Source organism: Gorilla gorilla, chromosome 6 (genome assembly GCF_029281585.2).
Source record: "Gorilla gorilla gorilla isolate KB3781 chromosome 6, NHGRI_mGorGor1-v2.1_pri, whole genome shotgun sequence".
Classification (NCBI taxonomy): domain Eukaryota; kingdom Metazoa; phylum Chordata; class Mammalia; order Primates; family Hominidae; genus Gorilla; species Gorilla gorilla.
In genome coordinates, this window is record NC_073230.2 from 144,510,255 (window position 1) to 144,527,076 (window position 16,822).

The 16,822-nt window shown below is 34.9% G+C and overlaps 1 protein-coding gene across 8 annotated transcripts in view; it reads right to left on the bottom strand.

Moving 5' to 3' along the window:
• Positions 1-16,822, bottom strand: part of CNOT4 (CCR4-NOT transcription complex subunit 4) — a 148,492-nt gene that overhangs the window by 44,843 nt on the left and 86,827 nt on the right. For 4 of the 8 annotated variants that reach the window (XR_010134768.1, XM_031013077.3, XM_031013075.3 and 1 more), the window contains exons 3-7: positions 15,586-15,783; positions 8,597-8,683; positions 7,741-7,842; positions 6,894-7,019; positions 3,932-4,056 (exon numbers count right to left, since the gene is read on the bottom strand). Coding sequence is in view for 6 of the 8 variants with exons in the window: in XM_031013077.3 (XP_030868937.1) it covers positions 3,932-4,056; positions 6,894-7,019; positions 7,741-7,842; positions 8,597-8,683; positions 15,586-15,783 (638 nt within the window). In the remaining 2 variants the exon portion in view is untranslated. Of the gene's footprint in view, positions 1-3,922; positions 4,057-6,893; positions 7,020-7,740; positions 7,843-8,596; positions 8,684-15,585; positions 15,784-16,822 lie in introns of all 8 variants that reach the window. The other 4 variants (XR_010134767.1, XM_031013074.2, XM_031013076.3 and 1 more) reach the window with 1 other exon arrangement.

A 16,822-nucleotide genomic window follows, 5' to 3' on the forward strand; every position in this document is an offset into this window, starting at 1 on the left:
CAAGGCTGCAGTGAGCTACGATTACACCACTGTGCTCCAGCCCAGGTGACAGCAAAACTCTCAAAAATTTTTTTTTATTCTGGTCCCAGCTGAGGTTCTGTAGCACTGGCTTTGGGCAAAAATTAGTAAATGAGTTTACTTGTTTTATATTTCCTCTTTTCCTCCTGTTTCCCCCTTTACAACTTGTGGCTCCTAGACATTCTCCTGCTACCAAAACAGTTATGAATGTGCTCTATTGACTACCTGACTATACTTTATAATAAAGGCAAAGTCAATAAAATGTTAGCAAATCTATTAATAACTGATTACAAAAATAAGTAAATAATATAGTTTGACTGTATGTCCCCACCAAATCTCCTGTTGAATTATAATCCCCAGTGTTGAAGGTGGGGCCTGGTGGGAGGCATTTGAATCATGGGGGTGGACGTCTCATGAATGGCTTGGGCCATCCCCTTGGTGATGAGTAAGCTCTTGCTCTGAGTTCACAGGAGATCTGGTCATTTAAAAGTGTGTGGTACCTTCCCCCTCCAACCCCCTCCCTCTTGCTATCGCTGTATATGATGTGCCTGCCTCCCGCTTTGCCCAGAAGCCAAGTGATGTCAGCACCATGCTTGTACAGCCTGCAGAACTGTGAGCCAATTGAATCTCTCTTCTTTATAAATTATCCAGTCTCAAGTATTTCTTTATAGCAATGCAAGAACAGACTAAACACAGTAAAAGCTAACTACTTGTTATAAATGCCAAAGATACTTTTGGTAAATTCCAATATTCATTTCCAGTCTAAAGGAAAAAAGTCTCAATAAATTAGGAATAACAAGGTATTTCATATTGTGATTAAAAATACTTATCTCAAGTAAATGATCAAAATCATCCTTAAAGAGTAAATAAAACACTAGAGACATCCCCATAAAAGTAAGTATGAGGTAAGAACACCTGCTAGTGCTACCAGTCTAACACTGTTTTTGCACTGTTTAGCCTAAGCATTTTTCAAATAGAAAGAGGTGGTAGGAGATCCAATACAATAAAACAGGGAAAAGAAAATCTTTCCTGAAAGGCACAAGAGAGAGATGCTATGCTAATGGTTGGGAGGAGTCAATGTTTTGTTTTTGTTTTTTTGTAGAGGCAGGGGTCTTGCTTTGTTGCCCAGGCTGCTCTCGAACTCCTGGCCTGAAGTGATCCTCCTGTCTCAGCCTCATGAAGTTCTGGGATTACAGGCATGTGCCACCAGGCCCGGCCTCAGTGTCACAGAATATAAATTCTTCCCATACTGATTTACAAATTCAATGTATTTTGAAACACGAATAATTGATCAACTGATTGGGGAAGTTCAGATCTCTGTAACTCATATAAAACTTTTAAACACACAAATACAACATGGGAAACATAAACTCACAGTGCATAAACAGTTCACTCTGTTAATCAAATACAAGTTAAAATGAGACAGCTTTTTTTGTTTATCAAATTGGCAAGTATGCAGAAGGAAAAAAAATACCCAATTCAAGGAAATAGGTACTCTCATATTCTGACTCAGCAGTTCTACTTGTAGGAACAATCAAAGCTATAACCATTTATATGTTACAACCATATAACATTTATATGTAAAGATATTCATATCACAGTGTTATAAATAATATCAACAAAGTCAACATAACATACAATAGCAGAAGGTTGGCTTAATAAATTTAAAATATGAACATACAGTGAAATACTACATAGCCATAAAAAATTATGTTTTAGTGACATGGGGAAATTATTCATAATAATATGTATTAGGTTTTCAAATGTAACAAACCAAGGTACTCTGTGTATAATGGTTTATAGGCATTCGCAAGAAGAAAAAAGACTAAGAAAATACACAATGCAAGGAATTAGTGTATAAGAAAATACACTAACACTTTACAAATTTACATTTTACAATAATTTGTATTTATTCATGCATTCATCTTCCAACCTACTTACTGGAGTTCAGGGTTGCAGGTGTCCAGAGCCCATCCTAGCAAATCAGAGGGCAAGGCAGGAACCAACCTTGGCAGGGTCACCTCACACACATAAACACTCACACTCACTCACAATGGGACAATTTGGACATGTCAATTCACTTAACGTGCACAGCTTTGGGATGTGGGAGGAAACCAGAGTGCCCAGAGGAAATCCACGCAGACGTGGGGAGAACAGGCAAAGTCCACAGAGGCAGTGGCCCCAACTGGGAATCGATTTTTTTCTCATCAACATTGTAACAAAACAATACTGAATGAAATGATGTTATTGGAGGGCATGCTGTACACAAATCACTTTCAATGAAAAGCTCTGGGTATTGAGATCATATGTAATGTTTATTTTATTCTGTATGCTTTCATAAATTTTTCACATTTCCTTCAATAAAAACGTATAGTTTTATATTCAGAAGACAACAAATGTTATCTCAAAGAGATCATCTAAATTTTAAATTTTTGCTCTGAAATCACCAGGGGCTATAAACCCAGAATTTGACTTAAATTAGAATGACAACATTTTCAATGCAAACAATGATGTGCATAAATGTTAAAAGCATCTAAAATAAACCACTGTTTACTACAATAACTTCATTCTTATACCAAGCACTACAGAGGTGGCAACGAATAAGATAAGTAATAGCATATGGTTTGCCATAAAATAACCATACAGGGCTAGAAAAGGGTGGGTACAAAAGATTAAAGGAAAAGATCAAAGCTTGTCAAACCAGAAAGATCTGTTTTGACTTAGCTTTTATTCTTAGCTTTGACATAAACAAATTTTACATAGTTTACTATACAGTAACTTTATGTTTCGCTTTGTGGTCTATTTTATATTTATTTATATTTACATACAAATATATATGTGTATAATTTAGTTTTTAATAATTTAAATAATCTTTACTCTTAAAATGAATAAACACAGACTTCAAAATTTAAAGAATGTGTTTTTGAAGAAATGGACTCAGACAATAATCCATGTAGTATTATTAGCTATGTTTGAAAATAGTTCTTACATTATTTTAGCACCAAATAGACACTGGGCTATAATATTTAACACCTAGACATTAGAACAACATTCAAACAAATTTAACTTTGGAATTTTAAAAAAAGATCATCAACATAAATTAATTACAACATTTACTTTTAAAATTCATTTGATAAAAGTTAAACTTATCAAATAAAAAAGAACAAAAAACCTAACACATCAAATTTAAAGAAAGTTCAGGATAGAATAAAATCCCCAAATTATATTTATTAATATGATTTTCTGACAGGCCGTAACAAAATATAATCTAAGATATGAAGATCACCATATCAGAATGAGACTCTCTACTGAAGACTATAAATTTATTTAAGCATTGACACGATATAGTTTACCCAAAACCATAATGAGATGGAAGATAGGAGATGACTGGTCTCCTAAGATGAGTAAGATTCTGAATATGGGATACTCCCTGTTCATTTACAGGATTTAAATGACTTTAGTGATTCCTGGAACTAGATATCCTTGAATATCTGTGTCCCCAACACACAAGGCTTCCTTCAGATAACACCCACTTTCCCTTTTACAGTATTTTCCCCCTAATTATATCAAGGGGGACCTCAATTAGGTAATCAGAGCCTTTTAAAACCTAAAATCCCTTAATTTTCTCTTTAATAAGGAAAGTATTCCCTGGGCTCAGAGTAGTCTGCAAATCACCACAAAAGGTGAACCCATCAAAAAGCTAGTCTGAAGTGTTACCAGGGAAAAGTAGGCAGCAAGCATTCAAACCCAGAAATTGTGACTCAACATTTCCCATACAGCTAAACAATTCTGCATAAATGATAGACCTTGTCAACAAGGCTTTTGCCTGAAAAAGATCTAAAATGAAAAGAGAAGATCAACTGATAAGAAGGTAAGATGTCTGACTATCAATATCAATACTTACGTATCGTACCTCTGCAGTGGTGTCACTTTGTTCTTATTTTTATCAACTGAACCCGTAGATAGCTGAAGAAAATTGGGATTTAATTTATATAATTCTTGAAGTAGCTTCTGTTCATATTCTTGGTGTTTACCCGCCTAACGAAAGAAGAAATTAAAACTGCAGTGGGATTCACAAAATGGCTGGTATAAAATACTGAATAATCTTCTGAATTATTAAATATATTTTAAATAAAATAAATAAGATTTTTAAAAAACAAAATATTAAATAAATTTTAAATAAATTGTTAAATAAAACAAGTAAGAGAAACCTGTGAGGATATCACAAAACTTCTAGATCAATGAAAGTCATTCCAACAAAATTATATGATATATATCTGATAAATTAAATTAAGGCATTTCATCAACCCATTTATTGTACAGAAAAGCATATTAAGGGAAGAACATTTTTGCTAGCTCAAAAAGTGTAAGGTCCACTTTAAACCTACTTCCAAGTCTTTCGTGTAAGAATTAAGTCTTGTAACACTGAGTTTTCTGAAAATCAGCCAAAATTCATCAGTCTCCTTTTTAATTTGGAGATTAGCACTTGAAGTAATACATAGATGAACAGTTTTACTATATTCTTCATTATCTTGACACTAAGTAAAACTTCCATGAATTAGTTTTTGCTTTCTCTTTTCTTCTATGGTTATCAAAAGTAAAATAAAAATTAATGTATTTTAAACTCTAGACCCAGGGTCAGCAATTTACAGCCAGTTGCCTGTTTTTATAAATAAAGTTTTACTGGAACATGGTCATGCCCATTCATTTACATATTGTATTTGGCTGCCATTCTGCTACAAAGGCAGAGTGTAGTAGTGCAACAGAGGCAGAGTAAAGTAGTTGTGACAGAAGACTACATACATAGCTCAGAAACCCTAAAATATTTACTAACTGGCCTTTACAGAAAAAGTTTGCCAACCTCTGCTCTATACACAAAAGAATGCTATGCTTACTCTAGCTGGGTAGGTGTACATCAAAAGGCAATGTCACAAATATTATGGGAAAAATTAGGCAAAGATTGCCTGTGGAAGCTAATTAGACACAAAAATAAACGATAATGAACTTACTTTGAGTAACGTTTTACTATTTGCATGTATATCTAGACTGGAAGAATAGTTTTACTTACCTTCAGGGATGTTAATTTTTTTAAATTATGGTCTAAATAGATGTTATACAACAAAACCAAAACGGAACAAATCAAAACAATAACAAGTGAGGGCAATTGCACTTAACTGAGCATAATTGTGTCATATATACTGCACAATGCATCGTTCCCTGTTCTGAGAGGCCACTTGCTTGTTTCAATTGGACCTATAAATATTTCCTATGGCACTAAATTTTGAGTTACGCAGTAACAAGGAAAGATTTTCTGATTTTTGCCATAAAATTTATTCAAATTTCTTTCCTACATCAAGAAAGTGTTTTAACAACAACAAAAAAATCCCCTTTTAAAGTAATTTTAAACTCAGCTAAAGAAGAGCAAGATAAATTCAGGACAACATTATGAAATTAGTTTTAAATTATTTTTAAAAATACATTAGATGTGAAATTTACATTTTTAAAACATGAAAAGTCTTGAAAATTATTTCTGGAATCAATACTTCAGGAGATACGGCTTTCACTAATATCTGTGGAAAGCCACAAAGAGCTCAACTTGATATTAAAATGACTCTACAGGGGCAGTTCATAAAGACAGGTTAAATCCCATTACAAACAAGTTCCAAAGGACAGCCCATACATTTTATTTTATTGTTTAATATTACTTTAAATGAGATCAACTGGGTGGGACTTGTAAATTCTGATAGACAGAAATTGATAGGAAATATGAATAAAGTATACCCTCTACTAATTAAAATTTAGTTTGAAATTTTGAAATGGTTCTACCTTAGATTTCATTCAAGAAGGTTTCATCCAAAAAACAAACAAAAAAAGCATTAAGAAATCAGTTAAGTCATCTGTCCTTATTAAATATCAGATAGACCTTATTTTAACATTGTTTTTGAATCATAAAGACCATACTGTCAAGAAAACTCTGATGTATTTATTATAATGGGATTTAATCTGTACTAGCTCCAAGTCAAAAAAGGTAATACTCCATTTAACAATCTTTTCTTAAAGGAGCCCCTACCAGACTTTCTCTAGTTTGACCTGGAGAATGAAAGGTAGCAATGAATGCCCCCCACCTTCTAAATGAGAAGTATTCCTGAAAAGTCCACAGCAACAATCTGAAGTCCTCATCTACAATAGGGAAGTGCAGCATTGTGCTTTGGTATAATCCTCATTTAATATGTCGTATGGTCAACATTTTTACTTGTTAAGGCATGTTTATACTACAAATTGAAAGGAGACAGGAGAAGAGGAAATGTAAAAAAGAACATAGGATATTAAGCCTTCAATTCACCCTTTACAGGATACTGACTCAGTGGACACTTTCATGGGGAGAATAATTTTGTAAAAATAATATTAGTTTATCAGCATCATTTGACAGAGTATTATTTTCTAGCAAGCTCTGTAAAGAGTATAGATTGGTTTAACAAATAATTACAATATCCCACTTAGCTTTCATTTTGTTGACATTCCCCTTAAAATAGCATTTCCCAAAGTGTTTTCCTGGTCAACTAAGTTCTGGTTGTAAATTCCCTTCGTGGATATGTATTAGCATATTAAGGACTCTGAGAAGTCTTAAAGCAAAGAAACCTGTTCATCTTCATTAATCTAGCATTTCAAACTTAGTTGACCACAGACACATTTTTATTGTAACAATATCCTGCAGAACTGACCTTCCATTAAACAATTCATTTGGCAAATGCTACTTTAAAGTAATATCAGTTTTTACAAAATCAAATCCTTAGTTTTTGCTTTTGCAATGTTAACTAATAAAAAAAAAAGTACTCCCTTTTCTGCAAAGTTGATAATTCACATGACTTTACTACCTGCATTTCCTCTTTTGTGAAGCTGGCCGCCTCATCCCCCAATTCATGAAGATACATGCAGTCAGGTTTTGGACACTGCATATTCTTTAAGAAGTAACTGCAGTATTTTGTTGTACCTAGAGATGCCTGCAGGAGGAAGAGGGGTAAAGGAAAAGAAGACTCAGTGTGAACTGACAACACAATGAGAATCTCCATGTTTAGTGTTTTCAAGTCACCTAAAATGAGGCACAAACATGACAAAACAAAAAATATGGCTGCAAACACTAGAGAACTAAACTATTATTAGCAGTATTTATTATAGATGAGGCTCATTTGGAAGAACTAAAGGAAACATCTGTCTATGGTTTCCAAAACTTGAACACCCAAATCCTCCCTAGATATAAGGAGAGGAGATAGACAAAAAAATCTATTCCATGTTATGAGTGGTTAGACACATAAGAAGGCAAATTCCTTTTTCTAATTATGCCATCCTTCTTCCACTAACAGTAAAGCTTTGCTTAGTGGGACTCTTCACTGAAACTGGAATCAATGTCCATATATTTAAGGACTATCTATTTCTGAAGAAAATGACGGTTCTATTTTCACAAAATAAGATATATGTAAAAATGCGATATTTTAAAAGATTATCCCCGATAATGAATGTGTTTATTCCTATCTGGTAAAAGAGGACCCTACAGAAACCAGCAGTAAGCAAATTAGCTATAATAGATGGTATGGACCCTAAGACAGACTCTTCAAATTAACTGTCAAATTTAATATATAAATGCTCAGTTCTCCTCTACTTACTATATTTTATCTTGTCTTCCTTAAAAAAAAAAAAAAAAAAGAATCAAGAGGACTATATTACCTTAAGTGTTCTGCCATCTACTACCACATTGTTGACACACTGTATGGCTCTGAGAGCGTCTTCTGACCGGATATAGGTTACATAAGCACTGGCACTTGGACCCTAAAGTGAAAACATCCCATTCCACTGTTATTAGTTAAAAATTAAACAATACTAAAAAAATTCTACTGCAACCTAGGGAATTCTAAAGACCCTGACTACTACTATTACTAATGACAATAATTAGTAGTAGTAGTGGCAGTTTTGATTAAACACTAAACTAGCTCATTTGAAAGTAATAATACTCAATGAATTTTATCTGATTTTAAGAATACTGTAATACATGTGAATAAAATATTACTTTGGCTTGGGATTTATTTTTTTAGACAGTCATTTGACAGGCTCGTCAAGGTTATAAAAAAATTAAAATTTAGATTAAAAAATAAGATTTAAAGACTATGTCAAATTACATTCTCAAAAATAAATGCAATCTGGAAAACTATTCTATCTGATAACATCAGCATAACAAAGACACTATTAAGTTTTCAATATCTGAAAATATTACAGATTAGAAATCACTATCTAATCCTTATCTATTTATCACATTGCCTGATAACAGACTCACCTCCCCCTCCCTTTCACTCCATCACTAAATGTTTGTTTTACTATTTCCCTCTTAATTGTTAAGTCCTAGAAGGGTCAAATAAGCAGCAAAAAATCCCCCACCCCACCAACAGAGGTCACTACATTGCTTAAGTCCTTGTCCCTCAAGCTTTCTAATCAGAGAGAGCAAAGTCTCCTTTGGAACAGCCCAGGTCAAGCCCAGACCAAGCCCAGACCATAGGGAGGAAAGGCAAAAATCCCTAAAATTAGTTACCTGTGAGCCTGCATATGATGTGCTATTATTGATGACAACTTTATGTATTTTACCAAACTTCCCAAAATATTCTGGTCGTTTTAAAACCTATAAAAGAAGAAGAAATAAGGTATAAACTGTCCCCATTTTCAACAACTTTATCCTTATAATGGAGACATTCATCATCCCTCTTCAGCAAAAGGAAAAAAATAATTTTTAAAGTTTGCTAATAAATGTCACTACCTCCTAACTGCAGTTTGTGTAGCTAACCTATAGGAAATCAAAAGAGTTTAAAAGCTATTTTTTTTCTTGACCCACTGAATAGAAACTGAGACTCACTAAATTTGGTATTATCTACTATGTTCTAATAACTGCTCCAATAATCTATGGGATCTTACCTGTACAGTATTCTTAAACACAAAACAGATCAAAGATCTTAACTACATTGCCATTAAGAGATGATCCTTACACGAAAGCAATTCTTCAAAAACAATGACCAAAATTATGTATTAAAGGTAAAGACAGAATTGAAAGAACAGACATAAAGACAGTCTTTACTCATAAATCTATTGTATATAACACTGTTTATAAATCACAAATTTCAAATAACAGAGTGCCCACTCAACCCTCTATGCTTTATGATTTATCATTGTGCATACAGTTTCCTATGTCAATCAGTTTTACCATTTCTCATCTGTCTCATGAGGCTTTTTCCCCTACTTTTCCTGGTACGTAACATTTCGGAAACAAATTTACACGTTTCTTTCTTTATTACTTGGTTACTTCTTGATGGTACCTACGTACCTCATCTCCTTTACTTTGTGAACACTATTTGCATTCTTTCAGCTTCTCTTACAAACTTAACCTTGGCTAATTTGACCAGTATGTAACTTGATAAAAAGACATCTCCCATAATTTGCAACTACCTCAAAATTCTGTTTTCCTAGAATGTATCTTTAGACCTACTGTTCCTACAATCTCTCCAAATAGCAAGCTCTCTCCAAATGAAAGCTTTCTGCATGTAACTATTCAAGTGTGTGTAAAGTATTTCTTTCCATTCATATTTGATAATATTCTTACAGACTTATAATTTAGCTATTATGTTCTGCATTTGATAGAATCAAAGCTTCATGAATAAATCTACGGTGGGTGTATCATTAATTCTTAGTCTTCTACCTAATTAATAGAAAGTAATTAATCTTATATTTTATTTTAGGTGCTTGTAAGTATAAGGTAACTGTTATGTTTGCTGTAGCCAATTCTAATGGATTAGAAGGTGAGGTAATTACACTGAGTTTCAATCTTTTTTCCACCCAGAACCCCTGAGGGATATGATAGTAATAGTGACTAACACAATGACCCTTAAGTCATCTGTAGCAAAGTCTCAGGGTTGATAAAGAGAGAAGAGCAGAGTTTGAAAAAGCTTTCTGGCTAGTGGAGTTTGGAACTGCATTCAATATTCCAGCTGGATGCATACCAACTCAGCAACCAGCGTCATAGCTAAGATACCTGCTCCAAAGGGTTCAGTCAGGCCGGTCACAGGTTGTCCTGCATCAGCATCATAGGTTTAAGGCAGTAGTTCTCAATGAGGGAAGCACTCAAGGGGCAGTCTGGAAATTTGTGGAAACTTTTATTGGGAGAGACTGTTAAAGTGACTGGGAGAGTCTACTAGTGTTCAGTGGATGGGGACCAGAGATGTCTTTCAAGGCTCAGGCTAGCCCCGTACAACAAAGAATTGTCCTGCACAATTTCTGAATGCCCTGCAAGACATGCCTGAAGCTGTTTATTGAGCCAGAAACAAATTTCATATTATACGTAATTACAAAGTATTTTCCCAGCTTTTACTAAGTAAAATTTTACTAAGAGTTATCTGAGAAAAATCACATTATTGATGTTTCATGGTACCTGAGTTGCCAATTCATACACCAGTAACAATCTGCATTTGTAGTTGTCACAGTCCATGATTTTACAAATAGGTGCAAGTATCTTACTTCTTTATTACATAGGATAAAATAGTACTTTAGAGCCTCAATATGTAAAGAAATCCTTCGATGATCTAGTTAAAATGCAGATTCAGATCCAGCAGATCTGAAGCAGGGCTGAAGAGTTTGCCTAATAAGCTCTCCAGTGATATTAATGTTATGAGCCCAGAGGCCACACCTTGAATAGCAAGGTTCTAGAGTAGAAATGTACAAGCATTTATATGTACAAATAATCTTTTTATAATTACTTTCCTTTTATTCCTTGTTTATATATACTTTTTCAAATTATGTGTGTAGACAAATTATATTATCAAGAAGTCATTTCATGAAAGTCAAGGGGTGTTACATTAGTTTTTAAAAAGTGGACACTGAGTCGGATAAGGTTGAAGGCCACTGGTTTATGGAAACGTTTTCTGGCCAACGTTTGGGTGTAACACCTTTATAACAACATGAGATTGGTATGTAATTATGATGACATGTTCACACTGCAGCCAGAATGGTACTGTCAAAGCACAAATCTAACCGTGTCACTCTGTTCTTAAGAACATTCAAAAGTTTTCCACTGCCTTTAGGATAAAGTGCAAACTCCTTAGCATGGTTAGAAAGCCCTTCATGATCCATTACCACTTACCTTGGCACCTTATCTCTCACCACTGCAATCTAATCTTCCAGCCAAACAAATCACTTGCAGATTGAGGTCTTTCTCATCCAGAAGCATTTGTATAGTTGCTGTGCCAGAAGCACTTTACCCCAAAGACAGCAGAGGGGTACGTACCTCCCTCCCAAGGTGGAATGCTATCCCTTGTGCCTTTACAGCACACAACACTTCTCATATTGTTACTTTCGTAAAAAGGAAGGTACTACTTATTTATCTACTACTACTTGTTTATCAGTATATGCTCAGTGTCTTAAATAATGCCTGGCATATTGCAGGTACTCAATAAATGCTTACTGAAAAACTGAACTATCTTAGCATTAAACAAAAAGAATTACACAGATGTGTAACAATAGTGGGCCTCAAAGTATTAGCAAATGGCAAGTGGTTGATAAGAAATAGGCTGCCCAGGCAAGGGAAAAACAATGAATTTAAACTTTCCATATTAACTTGAACACTCTAGATTCTGCCTAAACAACTAGCAAAATAGCATTCTAGTGAACTAACAAAGGTTATGGAGAGTAGAAAGAGCACCCTGTACATCGGCACATTATCTATATACTCAATGTCACAATGTCCTTCACAGTGGGCCAATTTTCCTACTAACATAGAAAATAAGAGGCCATGTGACAGAATTATAAATGTTCAAGGGCATGTCTAGTACCAAAATATCTTGCTATATATTCCTTGGGAAAACAGTCAAGTATTCATAGATACTACAGAGAAAAACAAAAACTTGGTAATCAGATGGATGAATGAGTGAATAAATGAATGGATGGATGAACAACATGCCAATAATCAACACAGAATACACTGGAATAGGAACTGTAAGACCACGGGCAAGTCACTCAACTTCCTTTTGCCTCAGTTTCTTATTTGTAAAATGAAATGTTGTGTCTTTAAAGTCATAGTTCATCAAACAAGCTACTTTCCTGGGTTATCACATATACCCAGGGCACTCTTCTTTATGTGCTACCTAGATAACACCTATTAATTCTTCAAGCTGACCCTAATTATCCTTTCCTCAGAGAAGCTTTTTGTCAATCTCCACACTAGCTAAGTGTTCTAATATATGTTCCCAAAAAGCTGCGTAATTTCCTTTTATAAATACTCAGCACACATGTAAGCACTTAAAATTCTGTCTTCCCTACCAGTCTGTGAGCTTGTGTCTGGCTTGCTAACTACTTCCCCCCTACCCGCCCCCTGGCATCAAAATATCTAGCAAATGGTAGGTATTCAAGAATTAATTTGCAGAATAAATGAATTAGGTCCTCACAAATCTAAAATTTTAGGACTTAGAAGGTGATCATCATTACCTCTATCGTTGGCTCTAATTACCTTGTCTTCTAAGATCTTTTTTTTTCTATCAACCAACAAATGAATACATTTGACAATCAATCTTGGTATGAAGCTTTTTGGTATGCAAAAATTATTTTGAAAATAAGCTTTAATTGTTCCTAAACTCTCCTATTCTGTTAATCAGAATTAGGTCAAATATCAAATTGTTCATCATCCAAAGATAAGTAAATTACAAGGATCCTTCTTTGACTTGAAAGTGACGCTAACAATTTGAACCTTCTTTTGAGTTTTCGAGTGAAGCCAAGTTCACTAGAAGTTTTCCAAATACTAAAAAGGTTATAAAGACAAATTAAGAGAATTTTAAAAGATATTATTTAGAAGTGGTACTATTTAATAAAAAACAAAACACTTGTCTCTGGTCTTTCTGGACTTTCAAGAGAAATAAAGGAAAGCACCCATTTATTTTATTTAAGAAAATCCAATGTCCTCTCACCAAGAAAGAATTATTTCAAACATATAAAACTAGTAGAGTATATTTTTAAGTATACTTAGACTCATGATTAAGTACTCTCTTTCAGTAGTCACTACTTAGATTCATTTCCTTCAATATAATAGTTAAGATTAATCTTACTAGAGTTACTTGAAATGGAAATAAGAAATCTCTGTAAGGAAATAAAAAACACGATGGCTCACACCTGTACTCCCAGCACTTTGGGGGGCCGAGGCAGGTGGATCACTTGAGGTCAGGAGTTTGAGACCAGCCTAGTCAACATGGTGAAACCCCATCTCCACTAAAAATACAAAAAAAAAAAAAAAATTAGCTGGGCATGGTGGTGCACACCTGTAATCCCAGTTCCTCAGGTGGTGGAGACAGGAGAATCACTTGAACCCAGGGGGTGGAGGCTGCAGTGAGCTGAGATTGTGCACTGCACTCCAGCCTGGGCAAAAAACAAACAAACAAACAAAAAACCCTCTTATAAATCACATACCCAAAAGAGGTAGGAAACTTAGAATCCAAATATCATATTCAGTCTATGCCTTAATTTTATCCAAATTTTGGATGCTATTTCATATGCCTCCAGTACTACAGTTGATCAGATCCAAGATGTATTAATAAAAACAGGTACATCCATATCCAAGAGCTCTCAAATCAAGACAAAAGTTCCATTCATTTACTGGAACTGCACGTCAGAAACGTGAAAGTAGATTCTAGGTTGGGCGCAGTGGCTCATACCTGCAATCCCAGCACTTTGGGAGGCCAAGGCAGGCAGATTGCTTGAGCTCAGGAGTTCAAGACCAGCCTGGGCAACGTGGCAAAACCCCATCTCTGCAAAAAATACAAAAATTAGCCAGGTGTGGCGATATGCACCTGTAGACCCAGTTACCTGGGGGGCTGAGGCACAAGAATCACTTGAGCCCAGGAGGTTGAGGCTGCAGTGAGCCATGATCATACCACTACACTCCAGTCTGGGTGACAAAGTGAGACCGTGTCTCCAAAAAAAAAAAAAAAAAAAAGTAGATTCTAATCAGTAAGATTAGTAGGTGTAAATACTGGCATAAGTGCCCGTTGGTTAGAGGAGTATATAGAAGTGCCCTGTGGTTAGAAAAAAGGTAGCTCACACCTTTTTAACTCTATTTAATAGAGTTAAAAGATGGAGATAAAAGGATTAGTGCAAAGTTGAGATGTTGTTCAAGGAAACAATCAAAGGTGAGGTAGGATTCTCTCTGTCTGGGGAATAACCACTAGCTTAAAAAAAAAAAGAGGGAGAACTGGCTACAGAAGGTGAGTCATACACCTAAAATGAGCTCTTTGCTGAACATTTCTTACTGAAGAAGTCTTTTTCTATATCAACTCTAGACCACTCCTTTGGATTTAGAAAGAACTTCATGTCCTGAGTATCATGTAACTAACGACTGCCAGCATCCCTGGACCTAGGTCATAGTAACTCTTGAGTTGCCTCCATGTTTATCATCCATGACAGATCCTTCTTACTAATGTCCCTGACTTTCACGGGGTCAAAATCATTTCGTATTGATTTTGAAGCCCTGTATAGTTGCAACACATATAAACACATCATCAATAAAGATTAACTATTTTTTAAATTAATTTTTACAAAAACAGACATTAGACTCCTTAAAGATCCTCCTTCTGGGGCCTTTAACACGCTCAGCCAATTCCCAAGGTTCCTATCTCCTTAAGCATGTTCACTACAATCTCTCCTCTGATTGGTACCATGCCGAGTATTACTTTAAATTCTTCTCAAGGATCTTTTGGAAGATCCCCCAAAACCAACTCTCTCCTACCAAGTAAACACTCTGCCTGTTGATCAGCTTATATTTGCCTTCTCAACAATCTAGTCAGTATCTCATGGTATATCAGAAACTAAAAATTACCAGATGCATATCCAAGGGCCTCAAGGAAAGTATGAGTTCGACATTACTCTAACAAGGCTTGTGGTGGAAGAAGAGAAAAAAGAGGTACTAAGAAACAAGGTTAAGCTCTCTCCTCCCCCGAATGAATGACAAAGAAATTGGGTCCTTTATTTCACATTACCAAATTCTCCCTCTTCCTCCAAACTGGCTTAAAATGAATAAGAATGATGATACAGTATAGCAATAGCTCTGAAAAATCAAGAATTACTACTTGGGCAGAATTTTTAAAATCTAGGTTACTAAAATCTCTAGTGAGTTCAAGCAACTGCACCTCCACTGTTGGTTCTTATATAGACACAGAAAAGAGAAAAGAAACAGAGTATTCATGTCACATGTTAGCCTTAACAGCAAAATAGAATCATTATCCAATTTTCACAGATTGTCAGCACGTTAGAAATCTAGTTCAACTCCTTAGTTTTAGAACTGAAGAAATGGAAGCCAAGAAAGATTAAGACACTTGCCTAAGATCACGACTGGTCATTGGTTTCTTAGCAATTATTCAAAAGTAATTTCTTATTTTCTCCTTCAAGATATAATGTGTTCAGAGGAATCACACAATTGAGCAGGGTCAAATATTATTTCCAAGTAAGACAAGGAAACAGAAAAAATATCAAGATGACAAAGAAAACAAGAGGACTTACCTCTGGGTCTGCTAGGCGCTGAGATAAACCTACAACAAAGACGAGGTTTTTTTGTACGACACGTACACTAGCCAAATGTTTGCGATTTTCTGATATTTTCTGTTTTCTCTCATTTTGTTTCTGTTTTTTCTCATTCTTTATCCTTTGCAGCTCTTCCTGGGAGAGCGGTTTATAAACTGCTGGGTCTTCTGGATATGGCTTTAAGCATGAAACAAACATAGACGTTAGCATTAAATTAAAAAAACAAAAAAAACTGCGTAAGTAATTATCTGATTCTTGGTGGTGGGTATGTGGTTATCTGTTATATTCTCCCTTTATCAGAATGTTTTAACTGCTTAAAAAATTTTTTTATTTAATAAAAGACAAATGTTAAATAAAATAGTTCTAATAAAAAAATTTTTGGAGCTTAGCACAGACCACTTTTAGTGCTAAAACATCTACGGTTTAAAGGCAAAACAACAACAAACCAATCTTGATATTCCCTGCAGTGTCCAACAGAGTTTATGGGAAGATTAAGCCTCTAAGGTGCTATGTAAGAGGCAAGGAGTGTAAGTTCTTGCATCTAAATGTGGGTTTTACATATTATAATTAACAAATATTTAATGAAAACCTACTATGTGCTAGGAGATTAATGAAGTTACACATTTGTTCTTAAAGCAATTATTACTGTGCCTGGAACATAGTAATCTCTCAGTATAATACTAGCAATCACAGTGTTGTGTGATCTTTTCTTTCTTAGCATTTTGATACCATTTTCATTCCTACTTAGACTAACGCCAGGGCTACCAAATGAGGGCTCTGGAGACAGAATGCTGGCACTGAATCCTAGCTCAGCCATTACTATCTAAGTGACTTTGGTAAAGTCATATGACCTTTCTACCTCAGTCTTCTCATCTGTAAAATGGAAACTACAGTACTTTATTTATTCACCTATAAAGTGATTAACACTGTGTCCTACATATAAGTATTCAAAAGTCAATTATTACTACTAAAAACAAATAGTTAATGATAAATGGAAGATGCTGCACATTATTTTTTCTTTTCTTCCCTCCCCCCAGACCCGTGCACACACAACACCAACATAGGGGCACATTAAATGCCATAATATTTTAAACTGGATAGGAAGAGATTCCAGGGATGGAAACTCAACTGGTAGGGAAATTGGCACCTATCAGAATACAAGAGTGGGGAACAACAGAAATAATGCCAAACAGAAAAAAAAAAAAGGTGGAAACAA